Source organism: Lemur catta, chromosome 19 (genome assembly GCF_020740605.2).
Source record: "Lemur catta isolate mLemCat1 chromosome 19, mLemCat1.pri, whole genome shotgun sequence".
Taxonomy (NCBI): domain Eukaryota; kingdom Metazoa; phylum Chordata; class Mammalia; order Primates; family Lemuridae; genus Lemur; species Lemur catta.
The window spans coordinates 26,338,519-26,362,226 of record NC_059146.1 but is presented as its reverse complement, the minus strand read 5'-3'; the positions used below and the strand labels follow the sequence as shown (position 1 = coordinate 26,362,226).

The 23,708-nt window shown below is 54.5% G+C and overlaps 2 protein-coding genes across 2 annotated transcripts in view; one reads left to right on the top strand and one right to left on the bottom strand.

The window, feature by feature from the left end:
• MARK4 (microtubule affinity regulating kinase 4) overlaps window positions 1–7,017 on the top strand; it is a 30,013-nt gene extending 22,996 nt beyond the window's left edge. Inside the window, 5 exon segments of the mRNA XM_045531437.1 lie at window positions 421–524; window positions 2,658–2,936; window positions 4,087–4,131; window positions 5,767–5,800; window positions 5,802–7,017. Coding sequence (XP_045387393.1) covers window positions 421–524; window positions 2,658–2,936; window positions 4,087–4,131; window positions 5,767–5,800; window positions 5,802–6,104 — 765 coding nt within the window. The 3' untranslated portion in view covers window positions 6,105–7,017.
• Window positions 7,018–9,681: 2,664 nt separating this feature from the next.
• Window positions 9,682–21,707, bottom strand: CKM (creatine kinase, M-type). Its single transcript, XM_045531436.1, has 8 exons — window positions 21,558–21,707; window positions 19,375–19,584; window positions 18,255–18,409; window positions 17,549–17,681; window positions 12,382–12,553; window positions 11,200–11,323; window positions 10,731–10,920; window positions 9,682–10,213 (listed from the first exon to the last, which is right to left on the bottom strand). Exons 1-8 carry the CDS (start codon window positions 21,661–21,663, stop codon window positions 10,035–10,037), a joined length of 1,269 nt encoding a protein of 422 aa, XP_045387392.1. The 5' UTR covers window positions 21,664–21,707; the 3' UTR covers window positions 9,682–10,034.
• Window positions 21,708–23,708: the final 2,001 nt, after the last annotated feature.

Below are 23,708 nucleotides of genomic sequence, written 5' to 3'. Positions count from 1 at the left end.
AGTGAGCTGGGGAAGAGGTAGGAGGAATGTTCTAACAGGTGAGGCAGCCAGTGAGTACAAAGGAGGGGAGACAAAGTGTGGCGTGAGCAAGTATGTTAACAAAAAGTTTGGTGCCTGCCAAGGGTGGGTATTGTTGGAGGAGGTGGGGGGGGGACAAGGATGCCCCCTGGGAACCTGCCCTGCCCTGCCCTGCCCTCCCTCAGTGTCCCCCTCTCCTGCTCGATCCAGTGGACTTGGCCTAGATGGCTGGGTTCACCTGTGAACATTTCATGTCTTGGGGACCTTTCAACCGTCTCCTGCTCACTCTCATTTCCCCCATGGGCCCCTGACTCATTCCTCGCGAGGGAGGGCAGAGACGGTGGGGCAGGGGCTGGGGGTCTCTTTACCTCCTCACCCACTTCCTGGCCGTGTCTCCCGCAGAACAACCTCCCTCCCAGCATGATGGCCCGCAGGAACACCTACGTGTGCACAGAGCGCCCGGGGGCTGAGCGCCCGTCACTGTTGCCAAATGGCAAAGAAAACAGGTATGGGGGGGCAGCAGCAGGCTGGTGGCGGGGGTGTGGGGAGGCGAGCAGGGCCCCCCCACATCCAAGGTGGTAGACGTTGAGGGTGGGGGCCGTGGGGCTGGAGGGTGTGTGTGTCTGCCCTTCCCTTGGCACAGTGACCCCGGTACCCCACCAAAACCGTCCCCACTTAATTAATTAGTCATCAGCAGCAGGAAAGCGGTCTGCCCTGCCTCTGCCCACGATCCCTGGGAACCTGAGTTGATTTTTTTGAATGATCCATTTTTAGAACTTGAGAGAAGCCCCAGAATGTCACAGCTTCAACATCATCTGGTTGGCTGGTTCTCAAACTCCTTATTTGCCTGAGTCTGTGAGGTCCCTTCCAGCTGGCAAGCGAGGGACCCAACCCGGGCTGGCTGGAGCATAAAAAGGGAATGAGCTGGTTCACACCACGGTTCAAGTCCAGAATGGGGCTGGCTTCAGGACAAGGACACTGCCGCCCACCAGGACCGTAGGGCACGTTAACGGCCGCCTCGGGTGTTCTTGTTTGCCATGGGCGGGGTGATGGAGCGGTCGTCGGCAGTCGTGATTCTGTGACTACTCAGTTCTGAGTTCTAATCTTGGCCTCTGCACTCACAGGGCTGGCAGGAAGGCTTTCGGCAAATCTCTGAGCCTCTGTTTCCTCCTCTGTAAAATGGGACTGATGCTGTCTGCCTCCAGGCCCCACTAGAGGGCTCCAGGAAAGACCACGTGTGTCGTGTACCTGGCACTGGGTCTGACACATAGTAGGCATTCAGGGACTGAGAGCTTGGGGGGTGGAGTTGTTAAATAAAAATAATAATAGTGAATATTAATCAAGCAGCAGCCTATGCCAGGCCTCCATGTATATCAGCTGGCTAATGCCCCTAACAGATCTGAGAGTTAGATCCTGGTATATCTCCATTTTACAGCTTGAGGAAATGAGGCACAGAGAGGTTAAGTAACTCGTCCAAAGCCACACAGCTATTAAGTCAAGGCATAAAGATTCCAGACTGACTCCAGAATCTGAATTTGTAACCACTTAAGAATACATGGCGTTCCAGTTCTGGTCAAGAGACAGTGGATCAGTCAGATTATAGACTCAGAGCTCCCAAGTTATAGCAGCCTCACTGAGATGGAGGTTTAGTCCTCTGTGATGTGACCATCCAGACCCCGGTCGATTCTGCCAGTCTCAGTGTGAAGCTCCAGCTTTGAGGCTGAGGCCACCGCACCAGCTGCTGCGATTTCCCAACCACGGAGAAGTGGGGGAAGAGAGTAGAGGGCAACCAGCGTTCTTTTTAAAGGCCTGACCCAGAAATGGTACAGAACACTCTGCTTACGTCCCATTGGCTGGAGCATAGTCATATAACTATCCTAGCTGCAAAGGGGTCTGGGAAATGTAGTCTCTGCCTGGGCGGCCATGTGCAGTGCTCAAATCAGGGGTTTGGTTACCAAGAGCAAAACAGGAAGATGGACTCTGCCACAATCAGGGTTTCCTCTCTGAGATCCAGGCTGGACCGGGGGTCCCTGGGAGGGTAAAAATTGGAGGTCTGGCCCTTCTGTCAGGACTAGGAGGGTCAGAGGGGCTGGAGGAGGGTCCCGGGATAGTGGGACCCACACAGCATTTTGAGAGAGTTAGAGAGAGGGTCCCTTCCTCTTTATTTTCATGTTTCAAAAAATTGTTATAATGAATGTGGTTATCCTTGATGGTTATATCTATTAATATTCGTTTCCCAAGTTTGGGTGATGGGAGTTCAGCTAGCAGAGTGTCTGCGGAGTTAATTTGGTTCCTGAGGTTTGGATGGCAGATAGCAAGGGAGGCATCCAAAAATTCATGTGAATCATCCAGTTGCTGAGTTTGTAGAAAGAACAGTTGGGATAGGGGACAGTTTGGTGAGAATAGAGTTTGAAAAAGGAACAGTTTGAAGGAGTGGTAACTTAGGAGGGGAGAGAGTCAGTAAAACAATGCTAGGGTTGTATAGTACACAACCTGCACAACTGTACATGGCAACCCTGTCTCTGAGCTCTGGGCTAGTTAGGATTTCTGATCTCAGGATAGGACAATGAAGAATCAGAGGGACTGGGGCCCTGGCCTGCCTTGGGGCCCTACCTTAACTTGTCCTTCTCTGTCCACAGCTCAGGCACCCCACGGGTGCCCCCCGCTTCCCCCTCCAGTCACAGCCTGGCTCCCCCATCAGGGGAGCGGAGCCGTCTGGCACGAGGCTCCACCATCCGCAGCACCTTCCATGGTGGCCAGGTCCGGGACCGACGGGCAGGGGGCGGGGGTGGCGGGGGTGTGCAGAATGGGCCACCTGCCTCTCCCACACTGGCCCACGAGGCCGCACCCCTGCCCGCTGGGCGGCCCCGCCCCACCACCAACCTCTTCACCAAGCTGACCTCCAAACTGACCCGAAGGTGAGCTCCACGGGATGGATGGCAGGGTGGGGCAGGGTGGGGACCGGTGGGGCCTAACCTGTCTTCTCTCTGCTCTGCCTCCTGCACCCTGATGTTTCTTTCTCCTCCTCTTCCTTCTCCTCCCCTGTCACCCCTCACCACCCTCCTCACGCTGCAGGGTTACCCTCGATCCCTCTAAACGGCAGAACTCTAACCGCTGTGTTTCGGGCGCCTCTCTGCCCCAGGGATCCAAGATCAGTAAGTCCTGTCCGTGCTCTGTTCTCTCTGGCCCTGCCTCCCTGACTGCATGTCTGACCTGTGTGTGCGGGCATCGGGGAGGGGGCCCTGTGGATGTGAGCCGGGTATGGGGTCTGGATGTGGGGTCTGATTGTTCATTTACTCACAGAGCCACGGCCTCTCGAGGTCCAGATCCCAGCTCTGCTGAGTGACCTCGAACAAGTCACTCAACCTCTCTGGGCCTCACTTTCCTCTTCTGTAAAATGGGGATAACAGTACCATCCCCTAGGGTTGTCGTGAGGACTAAACGAGGTGCTATATAGACTGAGCTTAGAATGTTGCCTTGGAAAATGCTTTACAAATGTATTATAAATAATTTGGTATTTTTATTAATTGCTGGTATTATTCATGGAGCACCTACTAGGTGCCTGGCACCACCCTGGGCCCTGAAGTAGAGAGTAAACAAAATGTATAAAGTCCTTGCCCTGGCAGAGCCGACATGCTACTAGGGGACCCAGACACTAATATATAGACTGTGAGGTAGCGACAAGTACTAGGAAGAATAATACAGAAGGGGTGGGGCCGGGGCTGTGGGGAAGGGAAGGGTGCAGCTTTCCGTGGGGCAAGTCTGACGAGGGAGGGTGTCATGAGAGCAAAGTCACAACGTGCATCTGAGTGAGTGTGTCTGTCCCTCTGTCTGCCCACTCTCCTCTCTTTCATTTTCCACATTCCTCAGTATCTGTCCTATAACCTCACTAACCATTTCAAAACAAGCACCTCAAATCCTGATTCCCGGCCCTCCCCAGCCCAGCTCCAGCCAGCAGGAGAGACTGAGGCTGAGGCAGTGGCTGCCGGGAGTCCCAGAGGCAGTGGGTTGGGGGAGGAGGGCTCCCCATGTCCAGATTAGACACTCTGTCCTCCTCCCCTCCACTAGGGTCGCAGACGAACCTGAGAGAATCGGGGGACCTGAGGTCACAAGGTGAGTGCGTGGGCCTACCTCTGACTGCCACACTGCCCCCCTCTATTTACCTCCTCAGACCACCCCCGCACTCCCCCCAGGGCCTTAGATGGACCGGGAGTGTCCCCGTGGCCCCTGTCCCCTCTGCCAGCCCCTCTTACCCCTGCTATGATTCCTCTCATTTCCACCCCATCTCTGAGCACCTTCCCTTGACCTTGAACTTCAGCCTCCTCCCATGTACAACCCAGCTCCTCTGCCTGCCAGCACCCCACCTCCTCTCACCTCTCATCCAGTAATGGCAGAGCGGTTGCCGGCAGCTCTGGGCCAGCAGGTGGCTAAAATTATCTGTACAGGCCCAGCTAGTCAGTATTTTAGGCTTTGAGAGCCAGGCAGTCTCTGTCACACCTGTTCCGTTCTGCTATTGTAGCACAAAAGCAGCCACGTTTAATACAAAACAATAGATGTGGCTGTGTTCCAACAAAACTTGTTTACAAATGCAGGCAACACTGTTGTTTGCCGAGCGCTGCTTTGGCTTGACAATCTGCCAGTTTACAGACCGCCCCTAGAAACAAGAGCCTTCCCAGTAGTTCCAACAGAATCCCAGGACTGACTCCGATTGGCTGGGACTCGGTCACATGGCCATGCCTAAACCAATGCCTGTGGCCTGAGGGGTAGAATACTCTGATTGGTCAGATCTGGTCATATGCCCATCCTTTAACCCAATCACAGTGTCCAGGAAGGTAGAGTGCTCTCATTGGCCAGAACTGAGTCATGTGCTCATCCTTGGCGCTGAGGGGCAGTCAGCCCCACCGGAAGCACAACTAGACTGGGCATGCTCCTGAGGAGGAACAGAGGGTGCTTTAGGCAGGATGTTTCTTTGTCATGCAGGGCCCTCTCGCACATTGTAGAACGTTTGTCATCCCTGACCCTTCCCTGCCCCCAACTTGATAAACACCAGCAGTACTCCCATTGTAAGACACGGTGACAATCAAGAAGCCCCCAGAAATTTCCCGATACCCCTCTGCATAGACAGACAGTGCTGCTTCTGGTTAAGAATCCTGGCCTACAGTGAGGGAGGTCGGTTCCCCCGGGGGAAAAGTGGTCGTCATTACCAGGGGGATGCGTTAGAAACGTGCTCAGCTGCTGTAACAAAGAGATCCCGAAGTACAGATGGAAATAAATTTCTGTCTTACACAAACCATGTGGCCAAGCCAGGCTGCTAGGGCCACCCTGTTCCGTGAGGTCATTCAGGTCCCCAGTTTCTTCCGTCCCCATGCTTTAGAGCCCTGTTGTCATCTTCACCATCGAGCCTTCACGATGCTGCTGAGCCCGGCTGGCAGGGGTGGGGTGGGAGAGCCCTGGATGTGGGTCTCCTTTCATGGAGGAGGTGATGTGGCCCCACACACCTCACTTCCACTCTCGTGCCACAGCTGAGAGACGGGGCATCCCTGGGAGTGAGGGAGGCTGGGAAATGAGGTCCCCAGCTGGACAGCTATATGCCCAGCTGAAACTCTTTTCCCTGGGGTAAAAGGCGGAGAATGGTTTTCGAGGGGATAGCTAGGAGTCTGTCCCAAAGTGGGAAGATCTGTCCCCTCAGTCCTCCACCCACCTTCCTCTTCTCCCCCATCTCTGACCTCTGATATCCTCCCACCTCAGTTGCCATCTACCTTGGGATCAAACGGAAACCGCCCCCCCGGCTGCTCCGATTCCCCTGGAGTGTGAAGCTGACCAGCTCGCGCCCTCCCGAGGCCCTGATGGCAGCTCTCCGCCAGGCCACGGCGGCCGCCCGCTGCCGCTGCCGCCAGCCACAGCCGTTCCTGCTGGCCTGCCTGCACGGGGGTGCGGGCGGGCCCGAGCCCCTGTCTCACTTCGAAGTGGAGGTCTGCCAGCTGCCCCGGCCGGGCCTGCGCGGAGTTCTCTTCCGCCGTGTGGCGGGCACCGCCCTGGCCTTCCGCACCCTCGTCACCCGCATCTCCAATGACCTCGAGCTCTGAGCCACCACGGCCTGGGTCCCTTCCTCTTCTCTCCCTTGTCCCCTTCACTTCTACAGGAGGGGAAAGGGGGCAGGGAGGGGATTCTCCCTTTGTCATCACCTCAGTTTCCCGGAATTAGATTTGGGGGGGCAGCGATTGTCCCGTCTGCTGTTTTTTGGAGCTGCTGGGCACTGGAGAAGGATAAGGAGACTTAGCAGGGGGAGCTGACACCTTCCTGGAGCCTCCAGCCAGTCCTGTCCCCCCTCACCCTGCCATGGGGGCACCTGAGGAGACTTTGGGGGCAGGGCAGGTGCAGGAAGAGAAACTGAGAAAATTCTTCCATTCCTCCCAACAGCTCAAGGATGAGGCCTTGGGCAGGGACAGGGAGAGCTGCTGAGCCTACGGACTGGAGAACTGGGGGGGCTGGGGTGGGGGTCAGAGAGGCAGATTCCTTCCCCTCCCCTCCCCTCATGCTCGAACCCCCTTCCTGCCCCAGGCTGGCGCGGGGCACTTTGTACAAATCCTTGTATATACCCCCACACCCTCCCCCATGCAGAGGTCTCTTGAGGAGCTGTCACCTCCGGTTTTTAAGTTATTACACCCCACCCTCCTGTCAGCCCCTCACCTGCAGCCTATTGCCCAATAAACTTAGGAGAGTCCCCCCACGCTGACCCTGGGGTTTTCCTTCCCTGCCCTCACCTGCAAGTGAGTTGAAGAGGAGGTGTGTGACTTTGGGCCAGTGGTTTCTCCTTTTTGAGCCTCATTTTTCCCATCCGCAGAATGGGAGTAGTGGGGGTGTGTGGGTCAAGGATGGTCGTGGCAGAGGGCGGGACAGAACTCGGCCTCATCCATTCCCGCCCGCCATGTTACACTGGACTCTAAACCACTTCTTACTCCAATAGTACCTTATTCAATAAACAGTCATTGACCAGTGCCTACTCTGCGCCAAGCCCAGTGCTGGACACGGAGACACGAGGAGCCCTGTCTGGGGGATGGGTTCTGACACAAACACTAGAGAAACCATTGTCTTGGGGAGCCTGGAAGGAAAAATGGGGGTGGGGGTGGGGAAGATGCTCCAGAGGAACTAATGCTGGAGTTGGGCTTTGAAGGATGAATAGGAGTTGACTAGGTATTGGGTATACCCTGGGGGGGGGGGGAAGCCCAGAAGTGGGAGTGCCTGCTATATCTTCAGAGAACTGTGGGTGATTTCACTGTGGCTGCTGTGTTGGGCATGTGTGGAGAATTAGCAAGAGAAATGCTGTATTAGGACTAAAAGCAAAAATATTTGTTGGTTTATATTCATAGCCCACTAGTGCCTGACTTCGGGTATGGTTGGAGCCAGGCATTAGGCCACCTCTTCTCTCTTTCAGTGTAAATTTAATTCCAGTAGTTTTATCTAGTAGGCACTCTTCTTGATGGCAAAGGGATCCCCAGCAGTTACAAGTGTCCCTCCAGCTTCGTTCCTGCAGCAGGAAGATCCTCATTGCTAACTTCCCAGTAAAAGTCCGAAGGCAGACTCTCATTGGCCCAGATAAGTCATGTGGTCACCGCTGAACCAATCACTGTAACTCTAGAGTGGCCAGGCTCATACCTAGAGTTGGAGGTAGATGGGTTTTCCCAGAGGAAAGTCAGGTGTCATGAGCAAGAGAAGGGACACAGGAGCTCAGCAGATGTAAGTGGTTGAAGGCTGTGCAGTTCAGAAGGGCAGGGCTTCTTCACATAGGGCCTTCAGGGCCAAGATGAGCAATCTGGGCTTTCCCCTAAGGTACTGGGGAGCCATAGAGGGTTTTGTGCAGGAAAGAAATCCCTGAGGGTGTCCTCTGTACTGGGAACTAGGTAGGAACCAAAACACCCACAGCCCACATGAAGCCCACGGTACAGTGGAGGAGGCAGAGCCGTCCTCAGAGACAATCCAGAGTGGGCAGGGCTGGAATAGGGAAGTCCAGAGGGCTACCTGCTCCAGCCAGGAAGGGCTTGCATGCAACAGCTGGAAAGCGAGAGGGAGTACAGGTCCTTCAGCAAATGGCATGTGGTTGAGGGTGAGTCACCGCGAGTGATGAGGCTACACATGTTGGCAGGACCTTGAAGATTATGGAGAGGGGCTTGGACTTCTGAGGACACTGGGGAGCCATGGTGAGGTTGTGAGCAGAGGAGAGAAAGAGGCAGACTTGTGCTGTGTGCAGGGTGGGTGGGAGGCAGGGAGGGCAGGTGACAGGTTAGGGAGGAGGTCGGAGAGGCACAGGTAGGTTGAGAAGGGATGCATTTAAGAGTCTTATGAGGCCAAATGGGCAGGATGTGGCAACTGACAGGTGCCTGGGCTGCTAATCCGGCTGGCTCAGACTGTCTCCACTGGAGTGTTTGCGGTCGGTGTGGCCTCTGGGTGTGAAGCTGGGATTATTGATGGCATCTCCAGTTGGGGCCAGGATTGTAAAGGGCATCCCAGCGTCTCACAGGTCCTGCATGCCTTGATCTGTGGGGTCTCTTGTAATCTTCCTGTTTTAGTAATCTCCCTGGGAACTCTTGGAGACATCTCTGGGCCTCAGTTTCCCCTCCTTAAAGCAGAGGGTGGTTCCGTTGAACTCTAAGGGCCCTCTTGAGATTTGAGAAGGTGCCTCTTCCAGGTTCCTGAGGGCTCTGTCTGCCATTTGCTCTGCCTCACAGTTTTTTCTGAACCCTTTGCCGCCTTTTGGGCCACTCACTATGTCCTTGCCAATGGGGACCTCGGCCTGTTTGGCTGAGTGGAGGTGATTGATGTGCCCAGCCCCCAACACGTGTTCAGATGTTTCTTGGCTTCTGTCACCTACTCCTCTCCCTCCCCCAGTTGCTCTCCCATGTCCCTTTCCTGTTCCTTGCTGGGACCAAGTTCTCCAACAGGCCTATCCCTAAAGACCATGGGGATGCTCTGACCCAGGCCCCAGACTGGAGAAGGAGACAGCTTGGGCAGACATTGAGGAGGGAATTGGAGGGTGTAAGCAGCCAAAAAAAAGTCAGAGAAGTGATGGAGAGAACTGGAAAGATGAACCTTCAGCAAATGGTATGTATTTCACTGTGACCTTGAAGAATCACAAACAATAGGATTTATTGCAATTAATTGCCCCAAGGAGATATGGGGAGCCATAGCAGGTTCTTGAGCAAAGTAAGGGAAGTTTGAAAGACTGGTGGCAGCTATAGAGGGATGAAGTGAGGCTGGACAGGAGGCCAGTGAGAAGCATAACAGAGGCAGATGTGATGTGATGCATGGGAGGTCTCAAACTGGAGGCCCGTGGGCTAAATTCAAGCCTCATTTTATTTGCCTTGCGCTTCTCTCCAGGGTGGACCCTGTTTGAGATCTGAGCATGACTGATGGGAACGGAGTTGGAAAGGAAGGGCCCCCGTGCTTGGCTATGTGACACTGGGCCACACTTCTTTGCGTCTCAGATTCCCTATAGAGCTTTAAAATTTTTGGATTAGACCCTGTCCCTTAACGTTGCCTCATTTTAGAGATGGTATAAAACATACTTAGTACATGCCCAGATAGGGCGAACCACTTCGAGGCCACACGGTGGCCAATTGCAAAAGCCCCTCCTCCTTTTCCCTCAGTAACTATCAGACACAAGGCTAAGGCCACCATTGCTTTTATTTATTGCTTTGCGCTGAGACAAAGCAGGAGCCCCGGGTGTTCTGGGAGCTCTCCGTCAGCCAGAGTTCCTGGTGGTGGCTGGAGCTCTGGAACCAGTAGGGGACCTTGTCAGGGAGGCTTTTCATTGGCCAGAACCCAGAGGGTGGAGTCCGTCGGAACTCTGGTCGCAACTGGAACTCCGAGAGGGGTGGATAGAACCCCCAGGTGACACAGCCATTATAGGTGGGACTCCGAGCAAAGGGGCGAGGCCAGAGGTGAAGGGGCAGCCTCCGGTGGGCGGGGTCCTCCCACTGGCTGCGGCTGCAGCAGTCGGTGGCGGGCGGGCAGCGCGCCTACTTCTGGGCGGGGATCATGTCGTCGATGGACTGGCCTTTCTCCAGCTTCTTCTCCATCTCCACCATGAGCTTCACACCGTCCACCACCAGCTGCACCTGCTCTACCTCGGATGAGCCCAGCCGGTCGGCGTTGGACACGTCGAACACGGAGCCCACGGCAGCTGTGTCCACACCGCCTGCGGGAGCAGGGGACAGGGGCGTGAGGAAAGAGCAGAGGCGCAGCGGCCTGGTCCCCGTGCCAAATGCAACAGCTGCATGTACTGAGCGCCTACTGTGTAACAGGTTACCTGCACACAGAGCTTCGTGGGCTCACGTCTCCGGCTTTAGGTACGGTACCTCACCCCCTCAACCATCCAACATGAAAATACAGCATAGTGGGCAAGAGAGCAGGCTCCGGAGCAGCGCTTCCTAGGGCCCAATCCTGACCACCCCCACTCTTCAAATGGGGAAACTGAGGCCCCGGGGGACTTCCGGGGGCATATGCAATGCATGTTATATAATCATGAAGATGTCAGACTGACTCCTATGAGATAGATGAGCTGACGCCCATTTTACAGAGGAAGAAACTGAGGCTCACGGAGGGGCAGTCCTTGCCGACCCCCAGAACTCACGGGGATGCCCCACCTCCCTTCCGCCGCCGTAAAGGGTCGGCCCCAGACGCCGCGGGGCAGGGGAGGGATGTGGGAGCCGCACCTGTGCCCCGCTTCTGCAGGCGCAGACGGGTGAGAATCTCCTCGAACTTGGGGTGCTTGCTCAGGTGCGCCAGCTTCACGTGCACGCCTCCGCGCAACCCAGTGCCCAGGTTGGACGGGCAGGTGAGCACGTAGCCCAGGTGCTCGTTCCACATGAAGGGGTGGCCGGCTTTCTTAAAGATCTCCTCGATCTGAAGTCAGGGGAAGAGGACCAGGGGTCAGCGCCAGCAGGTACCCCCAAATACACCTGGACAGGGCTCAAAGAGATAAAGCTCGGAGAGACAGGGCATGAGGACGTGAGTGGAGGCAGGGGTCCGAGGGGGCGGGGCTTGGGTGTAGAGGTGGAGCCGGGCCCAGGGCGGGGCCTTGGGAAGTGGGTGGGGCGGGCTCTGGGGGGCGGGGCTTGAGTGGGGAAGGGGCGGGGCGTTCAGCGTGGAGTCCAAAGCCAACAGCTAGGGGCAGACACCCACCTTCTGCAGCCCCACGCAGAAGCGGCGGAAAACCTCCTTCATGTTGCCCCCCTTCTCCATAGAGATGACCCGGAGGTGATCCTCCTCGTTCACCCACACCAGGAAGCTCTTGTTGTCGTTGTGCCTAGGGTGGGGTGCAGCAAAAGAGGCCAAAGTCAGCTCTGGGGGAACCCCACCCCTCCCCTCCCAAACACGTACCCCCCGCTGGGGGGAGGCGGCCTGAGGGGCGGGAGGTGGGTGGCATCTGCTTTCTCAAAACGCGGCGGCTTAAATCTGTAGACTGTAACGTCACAGGATCTGTTAAACCTCGAATCCTGGGATCAAAGACTTTCAGGGACTTAAGTCTTTGAACAACATTAAATTGTAGACTTTTGGAATCTCAGAATCTTTGCCAACCAGAAGCCTGGATAAATCTAGGAAATCCTACATCTGGTCTCCAGACCAGAGAATCTTCCCATCGCATTGGGATATCTCCCAATTCTAGCATCTCAGAAATAGGGTATTAAGACCATAACACATTAAGATCTGGAAATGTTTGAAATCATGGAGTCACAGAATTTGAAACTAGCAGAATTTTAAAACCTAAAAATGTTTAAAATGTTGAAATCTTACAATTATCCAACCTGTAGATCTTAGAACCCAAACTCCTCTAATCGTTTGAAACCTAAGTTCTCTAAACCTTTTGAAATCTTTTTCAGAATCAGGATTCAAAGATTCATAGCAAGTCTAACTAACAATAATAGTTTGTAATGAAGATAATGCTAATAGTCAAGATGTACCGAGCACTTACTGAATGCCAGGCGCTGCTTCATAAATTAGCTCATTTAATCCTCACAAGAACTCCAAGAGCTACAAATTATTGTGCCCCTCATCTTACAGATGGAGAAAAATTAAATAATTTGCCCAAGGTCACAAAGCTAGTCTATGGCAGAGCTGGAATTTGAACCCAGGGAGTAGAGTTCAAGTCTAAGTTCTTAGCTGCCACTTCTCTGGTCCAAGTTTCCCAAAATAGGACACGCAGAACACAGGATAGGCAGGGGTGGCGGCAAGATTACTTTCTGTGGCACCTGGAAGACCATAATTATTCTTATGGTCTTGACTTTGTTGGAGGCGTGAGGAAGGTCACGGGGGCCCTGGGGGAGGCTGGGGGAAGGGGAAGCCAAGGAGCAGGAGGGGCCTCACCAGATACCACGGGCATCAGGCCAGTCACGGGCCATGCCTGAGGCCAGCAGCAGCGGGGACACGGGCTTGTCGAACAGGAAGTGGTCATCGATGAGCTGTTGCTGCTCCTTCTCTGTCATGCTCTTCAGAGGGTAGTATTTCCCCTTGAACTCGCCTGTCAAGCTGTTGAGAGCTATGAGACCGCATGAAAGGGTAGTCAGCAGCCTGCCCCGCTTCAACCAGCGTTTGACGGCCCAGGGACCCCACACTGCTGGCCCTAACAGGCCTGGGCCTTGGCCCCCATGGATGGCCTCAAGGCACCTAAACACTGTGCCTAAACCCAAATTCATGACCCCTCCCCAAAATCTGTTCCTCCGCTGTCTGCCCAGGCCCCCAGGAACTGCCATACCACGAGCTCAAGCCAGAAAACAGACTCTCCCCTTCCCCTGAGGCACCCACACATCCAGTGCACCTGCAGGCCACAGTGCACTGGGACCCGCTCCCACTGGCTGGAAGCCAGCCAGCCAAAGTCTCAGGAACTGGGGGAGCTGTCAGGAGAAATTATGAAATAGCAGGTATGTTATCTGTATATATTCATATGTCTAAAAATGTGTGTATAATGAATATGTTTACATATATGTGATAAATATATATGATACATTCATTTATATACTTCACACATTATATATTTTATACATTATCTATATAATATAAAGGCATACTTCATTTTGTTGTACTTTGCAGATACTGCATTTTTTACAAATTGAGGGTCTGTGGAACCCGGTGTCCAGCACGTCTGTTGGTGCCATTTTTCCAAAAGCATGTGCTCGCTTCATGCCTCTGTGTCACATTTTGGTAATCCTCACAATATATCCAACTTTTTATTATTATTATATCTGTTATGGTGATCTGGGATCAGTGATCCTATTGTAATTCTTTTGGGGAACCCCAGACCACACTTGTGTAAGGTGGTGAACTATTTTTTTTTTTTTGAGCAGAGTCTCGCTCTGTTGCCCGGGCTAGAGTGCCGTGGCGTTAGCCTAGCTCACAGCAACCTCAAACTCCTGGGCTCAAGCGATCCTCCTGCCTCAGCCTCCCGAGTAGCTGGGACTACAGGCATGCGCCACCATACCCGGCTAATTTTATACATATATATTTTTTTTTCAGTTGTCCAGCTAATTTCTTTCTATTTTCTTAGTAGAGACGGGGGGCAGGGGGCGGTCCTCACTGTTGCTTAGGCTGGTCTCAAACTCCTGAGCTCAAACGATCTGCCCGCCTTGGCCTCCCAGAGAGCTAGGATTACAGGTGTGAGCCACCGCGCCCGGCCAGGTGGTGAACTTAGTTGATAAATGCTGTGTGTGTGTTCTGACAGCTCCACCAACCAGCAGCTCCCCGTCTCTCTCCCCACCCCCGCTTCCCTATTCCCTGAGACACAGCAGTATTGAAACTAGGCCAGTGAATAAGCCTACAGTGGCCTCTAAGTGTCCCAGTGAAAGGAAGAGTCACGCATCTCTCACTTTAAATCGAAAGCTAGAGATGATTAAGCTTAGCGAGGAAGGCATGTTGAAAGCAGAGACAGGCCCAAAGCTAGGCCTCTTCTGCCAAACAGCCAAGCTGTGAATGCAAAGGGAAAGTTCTTGAAGGACATTAAAAGTCTACTCCAGTGAACACACGAATGATATGAAAATGAAACAGCCTTATTGCTGATATGGAGAAAGTTACAGTGGTCTGGATAGAAGATTAAACCAGCCACAACGTTCCCTTGAGCCAAAGCCTAATCCAGAGCAAGGCCCTCACTCTTTTCAATTCCATGAAGGCTGAGAGAGGAGAGGGAGCTGCAGAAGAGAAGTTTGAAGCTAGCAGAGGGTGGTTCATGAGGTTTAAGGAAAGAAGCCGTCTCTGTAACATCAAAGTGCGAGGTGAAGCAGCAAGTGCTGATGGAGAAGCGGCAGCAAGTTATCCAGAAGATCTAGCTTAGACAGTTGATGAAGGTGGCCACACTAAGCAACAGATTTTCATTGCAAACCAAACAGCCTTCTATTGGAAAAAGATGCCATCTAGGACTTTGATAGAGAGAAAAAGACAATCCCTGGCTTCAAAGCATCAAAGGACAGGCTGACTCTCTTTTTAGGGGCTAATGTAGCTGGTGACTTTCAGTTGAAGCCAATGCCCATTTAACATTCTGAAAATCCTAGGGCCCTAAAGAATTATGCTAAATCAGCCAGGTGTGGTGGCTTACGCCTGTAATTCCAGCATTTTGGGAGGCCAAAGCGAAAGGATCACTTGAGGCCAGGAGTTCAAGACCAGCCTGGGCAACACAGCAAGACCCTGTCTCTACAAAAAATTTTAAAATGAGTTGGGTAGGGTGGTATGTGCCTGTAGTCCTAGCTATTCAGGAAGCTGAGGCAGGAGCATGACTTGAGCCCAAGAGGCTGCAGTGAGGTATGATCATGCCAGGCCACTGCACTCCAGCCTCAGCGACAGAGTGATACCCTGTCTTTTAAAAAAAAAGACAGGAAGAAAAAGGAATGAAAGAGAAGAAAAGAATGAATTATGCTAAATCTACTCTGCCACAGTAAATCCGTTTACAGCATGGTTTACTGAATATTTTAAGGCCATTGTTGAGACCTACTGCTCAGAAAAAAAGATCCCTTTCAAAACATTACTGCTCATTGACAATGCACCTGGTCACCCAAGAGCTCTGATGGAGGTGTACAAGGAATTATGTTGTTTTCATGCCTGCTAACACAACATCCACTCTGCAGCCCATGGATCAAGGAGAAATTTTGACTTTCAAGTCTTACTATTTAAGAAATACATTTCAAGCCAGGTGTGGTGGCACATGCCTGTAGTCCCAGCTACTCAGGAGGCTGAGGCAGGAGGATCGCTTGAGCCCAGGAGTTCAAGGCTGTAGTGTGCTATGATCACACCTGTGAATAGCCACTGCACCGCAGCCTGGGCAACATAGCGAGAACTTGTCTCAAAAACAAAACAAAACATAATTTTTTTAATTTAAAAAGAAATACCTTCTGTAAGACTACAACTGCCATTGATAGTGATTCCTCTGATAGATTTGGACAAAATTAATCGAAAACCTGCAATGGATTCACCATTCTAGATGCCAAGAGGAACATTCATGATTCATGGGAGGAGGTAAAAATATAAACATTAACAGGAGTTTGGAAGTTGATTCAAACCCTCATGGATAACTTTGAGGAGTTCAAGACTTCAGTGGAGGAAGGAACTGCAGAGGTGGTGGAAACCACAAGAGAACTAGGATTAAGAGTGGAGCCTGAAGAGGTGACTGAATTGCTGCAATCTCATGATCAAACTGAATGGATGAGCAAAGAAAGTGGTTTCTTGAGATGGAAACTACTCCTGGTGAGGATGCCGTGGACACTGTTGAAACGACAACAAAGGATTTAGAGTATTATATAAACTTAGTTGGTAGCGCAACAGCAGGGTGTGAGAGGATTGACTCCAATTTTAAAAGAAGTTCTACTGTGGTTAAAATGCTATGAAACAGCATTGCATTCTGCAGAGAAATCTTTCATGAAAAGAGAGTTGATGGACTCAGCAAATGTCACTGTTGTCTTATTTTAAGAAATTGCCACAGCCACCCCAACTTGCCACCACCACCACCCTGATCAATATCAAGACAAGACCCTCCACCAGCAAAAAGACTACAACTCACTGAAGACTCAGATGATCATTAGCATTTGTTAGCAATAAGATATATTTTAATTAAGGTATGTAACTGGTTCTTTAGACAGTGCTATTACATACTTAATAGACTACAGTATAGTGCAAACATAACTGTTATGTGCACTACAAAACCGAAAAGTTTGTGTCACTCATTTTATTGTGATAGTCGCTTTATTGTAGTGGTCTAGAATCAAACCCACAATATCTCCAAGGTATGCCTGTAATATGCTATACTATATTATGTATCATATACTACATCACGTATTGTTAAAATTAAATTATGCAAACTTACAATTAAATACATTATATTTAAAACAAAGATAATAAGTACTCAACTCGCTTCCTAATTATTTTACTGCATTTACTGTTATCTATGTTCTTGAAGTTATTTGCATGTATTGTATCTGTGTGGTGGAAATGCTACATAATGAGGTGCTTTCCCTTCTCCATGTGATGTCACATTGAGAGCTTAAAATTGGCCACGGGAGGAGAATTTACACCCTGGAAATTGGCAGTAGATGCAAATCAGGGCTTTTTTTTTTTTTTTTTTCCTGAGAGCCAGTTGTTAAACACTTACCAGCAGAACACCCTGCCTGAAAGCCCCGGCTGTTCTACCTGCAGAAGCTCCCCGCTTGATGTCCCATCCCGCTGCCTGTTCTTTGCCCCTCACTTGACTCATTTTGGTTGTCCCCTCATGGCCCCTCTGCTCCCACTTTTGCCTGCATGCTGCCCCCCCACACCTGTTCCCCACTCAGCAGCCGGAAAGAGCCACTTAAGCCTGGACCTTTGCCTCCTCTGCTCACCTCCCTCCCACGGAGTCAAAGCCAAGGCCCTGTATCCCACAAGCCTGCACAGTCAGGCCACCCTCACCTCTCCAACTTCCGCTACCCCTCTCTCCCTTGGCCACGCTGCTGCAGCCACACTGGTCTCACTATTCCTCCGACACTATTCCCCCTGCCTCAGGGCCTTTGCACCTGCTGTTCCAGCTGCCTGGAATCCTTCCCAGTCAGGTCTCAGCTCCCCCTTGCTAAGGTGACCCCCTCCCCCGGTCATTCTCTGCTACTCTTCTTGTTGCCGGCCTCATGGAATGACCTTGAGCATTTGTGGGCTTCTGTGTTCCCTCCCTTCCCCCACCAGGCTGAGAGCTCCGTGAGAGCAGTGACTTTGCCCACCTCATTCATCGTGGGACCCCAGCTCCCCGCGCGGGCCAAGAACAAGCAGAAATGTTTTCTGGGTGCTTGGATGACAGCAGCTGGGGCAGCCAGGTGTCTGCGTGGGTGTCCTCAGGGCCCCCCAGCCTTGACAGCCCCCCAAGACCCCCGACTCAAGTAAGGCAGATAGCCACCACCCGCCAAGCCCCTACGATTTACCAAGCTCCTCTCGTGTTTTGCAAAATGGGGGCCCAGGAGGGCCGGGGACCTGCCCGTGGAGGAGCAGAGCCAGAGCGGGTGACCCCAGCGGAGGGTGGGGTGGGGACACTCACCTTCCACAGAGAGCTTCTCCACGGCCCGGCGCTCGCCGCGGGAGCAGTGGGGGGGCAGGCTGTAGCCCTTGATGCTGCGGCCAGTGCGGACGCGGCTGCTGAGCACGTAGTTGGGGTCCAGGTCATCTCCACCCTGGAGGACAGCTTGGGGGGTCAGGACCCGATGGACACGCCCGGGGCACCGCCCCAGCCGCCCCTCTCCCTGGGTCTCCACCGCTCCCTTTGCCCCTCTGTCCCCTGGCTGGAGCTGAGCCTCCCTCGCCACAGACCCCACCCAGCTCCGTCTCTCCCATCTCTGTCCCATTGTCCCCAGCCCTGTCTCCCCCATCTCCTCACCGGCCCCTGTGTTCTCCACACCCCCCTCCCCACCTTTGCCCGCCATTGCTGTCGCTCTTCCTCCATCTGTCTCTGTGCCTTCCTCCTCGCGCTCCTCTGTCTCCTTGACTATCTCTGTCCCTCTCCATCTCTGTCCCTCTCCATCTGTCCCTCTCCATCTCTGTCCCCCTCCATCTCTGTCTCTCCCCATCTCTGTCCCCCTCCATCTCTGTCTCTCCCCATCTCTGTCCCCCTCCATCTGTGTCCCTCTCCATCTCTGTCCCTCTCCATCTGTCCCTCTCCATCTCTGTCCCTCTCCTCTCTCCCCATCCCCTCTCTGACCTCTCTCCTCCCCACCCCTCAGCCCTCCCCTCCCCTGGGGGCAGCCGACCTTGAGGTTCTCGTGGTTGAGGTCGGTCTTGTGCTTGTCGGTGGGCTTGTAGCCCCCATGACGATCATGGATGACGGGGTCGAAGAGCTCCTTGAAAACCTGGTAGGACTCCTCGTCACCGGCCACGCAGCCCACGGTCATGATGAAGGGGTGACCTGGGGGCGGGGGGTCAGGGTGAGGTGAGGTCAGAGGTGCTCATCCCCAGCCAGCAAGGCCTGGGCCCGTGGGCCCAGTGGGGACTGCACATGTGTGTGTATATGTGCATGTGTGTGCACATGTGTGCACATGTACATGTGTGTGCGTTTGCACGCATATGTGCATTATGTGTGTATACATGTGTGTGCATTCATGTGTATGTGTGTGCGTGTGCACGCATGTGTGCATTATGTGCATGCATGTGCATGTACGTGTGTCCGTGGGGGTACATTCAAGACCCCTAGGTCAGAAGTGAGAAGACTGAGCATTCGTGGGAACGGGGAGGGAAGGCTGGGAGAGGTCAAGGTGGCATTGGGGGTGAGGAAGGGATGCTAGGGGCAGGTGCAAAGGAGAAAGGGGAGCCTCAGGGGGCCAGGTATGAGGAACTAAAAACATAAGCACCTCAGAGTCCCCAAATCGTGGAATCTTGCTCTAAAATTTTTTTTAGAATCTCATACTATCAGCTTCCACAGAGGATCAGGATGATAAGAAACTTGAAAAACCCTCTTATTTCCCAGGTGGGAAAACAGGGGCCTGGAGGGAGAGGGCCCGACCCTCCACCGCATGATGAGTTGGGTGTTGGGTGAGACTAGCACCTCTGACACATGTTTCCACGACACGCGTGCCCATTTTTCAGGTGAGGAGACTGAGGTTCAGGGAGGTAAACTGACCTCCTGAGGGGTCTCGAACTGTAATTATGCACGTTTATGGAGCAGTTGCCCATGTGCCCGGCACTGTCCCAAGCCCTGTCCCAAGCCCTTCGCATGTAGTAACTCACTTGTTTCTCGCAACAGCCATGTAAGTATGGTCCCCATTTTGCAGATGAGAAAACCAAGGCCCCCTCAGGGGAGGTGGGACTGGGACCTGGCAGGCAGCCTCCAGAGCCCCCCACCAGTCGCTGTGGTGCTCCATCGGGGAGGCTCACCTGGGTTGTCCACACCTGTCTGGATGACGTCGTCCAGGGTGAAGCCAGATGGAGTCTCCTTGTCCCTCAGCTTCTTGTAGATGTCAAGGGTCAGCACCTTGGCCATGTGGTTGTTGTGCTTGGTGAGGTCGGGGTATTCCTCCTCACCCTTGTAGTTCAGCTTGAACTTGTTGTGGGTGTTGCCGAACGGCATGGTGGCGGCGTGGGGACCTGGCCAGCAGCGGAGCAGGGAGGGTTAGCTCGTGTCCAGCAGAGAGCAGCAAGGGAAGCGCGCGGGACTTTGCGTTCATTCAGGCAGGATTTGATACCAGAAGCATCAGGAGTCTTGAGTCAGGGTCCCAGCTTTGCCATGTCGTGGCCGAATGACCCTGAACTAGTACACTGGCTGGAGACTCAGTTTCTCCAGCTGGAAAATGGAGGGGGGACTCCCAGGCTGGAGAAGTATGGTGGCACGGTAAGAACGTAGGTTCTGGAATCAGCCTGGGTTTGAATCCCAGCTCTGCTACTTACAGCTAGCTGTGTGACTTTGGGCAAGTTGCTTGACCTCTCTGTGCCTCAGTTTACTCATCTTAAAATGAGGATCTTAACAGCACCCACCACATGAGAGGGTTCAAAGGATTAAACAGGTTAATGCATATCCAGCACTGGGAACAGTGCCTGGCACCCAATAAGCATTGTTTTACTTAGCTATTATTATTATTGTTGTTGTTGTTGTTGTTATTTTAAAGGTCCATGAGAGGAGCTGGTGACAAGGTGGAGGTGAGGGTGTTGCTGGGAATGATCATGTGCCCAGAGAAGGGACATTCTCTCCACGAAGGTTCTTGGATGTTCAATCAAAGCATGAGGGGCGGGGGGGAGGGGCGGCTGCCCCCACCTCTGCCTGCTGACAGCTCCCCCCCAGGCTCAGCTGGGAAGAAAAGCTCAGCCTCTGGGATTGACAGAGCTGGGTTCAAATCCCACCTATGCCACTTCCGTGCTGTGTGACCCCAGGCCAGTCACCAGGCCTCTCTGAGTCTCCATCTCCTGTGAACTGAGCCTTCCCCCTGGGTTGCCAGGAGGACTCTGAGCTCGGGCATGTAGCCAGCTGAGCACAGGCCCTGGCACGTAGTTAGGGCCTGGAAGCTTGGTGGCTGCTGTTACTGTTATTAGCACTTTTGTTGACTACAGCCAGAAAGGAGGAGGGACCCTCCAGCGGTGGGGGTGGGGGTGGGGGTGGGACGCTGGTGCCCAGCTCAGGGCAGGGAAGCAGGCAGGCGGGATTATGGGAGGGGAATCTACCGTGGTGAGCTGAGGGCTGGGGGAGGGGGAGAGGGGATCCGCCAAAAACTTTTGGAGCTGCTGTCCAGGGTGGTTATTTTTAGAATCTGGCAGCCGCCTGCTCCCCTGCCCCCACATTCCGGGGCTCGGCTTGCACCCTGTCAGCAGGCCCGAGACAGGTGGGCTGGGGTGGCCGGGAGGACATTCGTCCAGGCCCTGGGGCTCAAGGACATCCTAGGCTTCCAACCCGGGCCTCCTCCCTTCTGAGCGTGTCCCCGATCCCTGCCATAGACATCCCAGGAGAGAGCACCGAGGCAAGGAAGATGGCCCCAAGGGACACATCAGAAAGAGCCCCAGAGCCACACACCTACATCACCGCAGACTCCCCCAACCACACTGTAAACTGAGTCTCACGATCACACTTCCAAGCTCAGGGACATACCCAGGATAGAGGCCCTCATGTGGGTGCCACGGCAAATCAGACACCAGGTCACAGGGGCCCACCAGACAGCAAACACAGACCCCATAACACCCGCTCTTGCAGCCCCTGACAGGTGACACACAGACACCCTTCCCGCTGCTTGGGGCGCCCAGGTCTGGTAACAGACTGTAATGAACACAGGCCCGACACAACCGCCCCTTGCAGGGTGACAGTTGGCAGCTGTCAAGACCCGTTTTGTCTCTGGGATTTCCCCCCACGACCCAAGACTCATGCTGCAGAAATAACAAGTCACAACGGGGGTTCGGCGGGCTCACAGGTGGAGGAGACCCCGGATGCACAAGGTCAACCTGCCCACACGCTGAGCCGCCTTGTGTGCAGGAAGATGTGGGGAGTCGACAAGGCCCCTCCAGAGTCAGGTCAGCCTGAGACATCCATGGAGACCCCCCACTCTGGACCCCACCCAGATTCCCACCACGGGCAGTACCTGGCCGGGCTGTGCTGAAGGGGCTGTCTGGATCCTGGAGGCGACACTGACCCAAAGGAAGGGCCTGCAGCCCTGGCCTTATATAGGGGGACCTAGGCTGTGCCATTGGCTGGGAGGGGCTGTCCCCAGGGAGGAGGCCTGCAGGGCAGCTGAGCCTCTCACCTCGCCACCCAGGCACCGTGCCCACCCCGAACCCAGGCATGCCTTGCACCCAGCCCATGGCCTTGTATGGGCCGCCCCAGGGGCTGGGCCCAGCCCCCCCACCGAGCTGATACCCTGACCAAGTGCTGAGTCGAGCTGGCGGTGGGGACAGCTGGCCCCCCGCCGGGAACACGAGACAGTGGCTGGGAATGTCCAGGCACGTAGAAGCCACCCTCCCCTGGCCCCTGAGACTGCTCCAGCCACCAGCTCCCTCCTGTGACCCTCGTCCCCTCCTCAGTCCCCAACAGCCTTGACCGCAGCAGGTCATGGGCCCCCACCACTTGCTGAACACCAGCACCTGGGGACGCTCGCAATGACCCCTGGAGGGCCAGGTACCCAGTCAGCCAGAGGAGGAAATACAGGCCCAGAGAGGCTGTGTGACTTGCCTGCTGCCACCCAGCCATAGGGAGAAAATGACCAAAGCCCGGGCTGGAACCTAGAGCAGTCTAAACCCAGAACCCTGCCATTGGACCCTCCTTCCTCCTTGGGACTGAGTGGGAGGGAAACTGAGGCAGGCTGAGTTGGGAAGATTCAAATTCAGGGCTGGGGTTGGAGGCCGTGGTCGCCCTCCCTCCACACCCCGCCCCCAGCCCACCCCGTGCCACTGGGAGATTTCCGCCGTGGAGGGGACAGGGAGGGTCTCCGCAGCCAAGAAGAGTTATTTTTAGAGGACGCCTCGCTCTGTGAAGGCCGAGACCGGAGGCGCTGGGTATGGGGTGGGGGGTGTCGGGGGGCAGGTGCTCAGGGGAGGTGGGAAGTCGCCACGTGTCCGAGTTAATTATAACCAGGCATCTCGGGTGTCCCCAGGCCTCGCCTCCTTACAAGGGCAGCCGCAGGCCCTGGGAGGCCGCGCCCACGCCCGGGGGAAGGGGGCTGGGCAGCGACGTGGGCGGAGCTCGGGCGCCAGACTCGCTGCGGATCGCGGCCTGGGAGGAGCTCTCGGTGCCTCGGCTGTGACCAGGGACGTCAAGGTCTGAGAGGGGGATTCTGTGGAAGGAGGACGGCATACAGGAAGCTGCTTTCCTGGGAGGCGCCAAGATTGCGGACCCGTCGTGGCGCCTCCTCCAGGGAGCTCCCAGGATTGCACCGAAGAAGAGACAGTTCCTTCCCTCCGGGTTCCTCCCTCCTCCCGGGGTCGCCGCCTTTTCTGGCGTCTCCGTGGTCTCCCCCTGTTTCTTCCCAGGCAGGTGAGGATAGGCTTAGGGAAAGGGGAGCCCCTCTGCCTCTCCCGAGACCCCTGATCTGGGGCGAGGGAGTTGCTTAAAACACTTTTCCTTGGGGCCCAACCCCTTCCCGGCAAGGTCATGGTTAGGGAAACTGAGGCCCAGAGAACTAAAAGGAACTGGTCTAGAAACAATTGTCTATTGAGCACTTACTGAGGATACGGCAAAAAACAACCAAAATCCCTGACCTCATGGAGGTGACATTTCAATGAGAGTTTTGAAGGAGCATGAAAAAGGGTAACAGATGAGGGCGGTGGCACAGCAGGGGAAGCAGAGGAAGGCCTCTCTGGGGAGGTGACATCTGAGCAGAGACTTGAGAGGAGGAGGGAGCCAGCCATGTGGGGGGGTCTCAGGGGAAGAGCAGGTGCAGAGGCGCTGAGGTGGGCGTGGCTGGGCACATCTCAGGTGGGCGTGGCTAGCACTTAAGAGGTGGGCGTGACCGACACATCTCGGGTGGGCGTGGCTGGCACATCTCAGGTGGGCGTGGCCGGGCACATCTGAGCACAGGCGAGAGGCCAGGAGGCCGGAGCAGATGGGGTCAAGTAGAGAGTGGGAGGAAGAAGATGAGGTTGGGGCTTGGGGGGAGACAGGAGCAAACCCACAGGTCCTTCGGGCAGTGGGACGAGTTTCAATCCCTCTCTGAGTTGGGTGAGCGCCACTGAGGGTTATGAGCAGGGAAGAGGCAGCATCCCTGTCACACACCTGGCGGGTGGCACAGCTAAGCCAC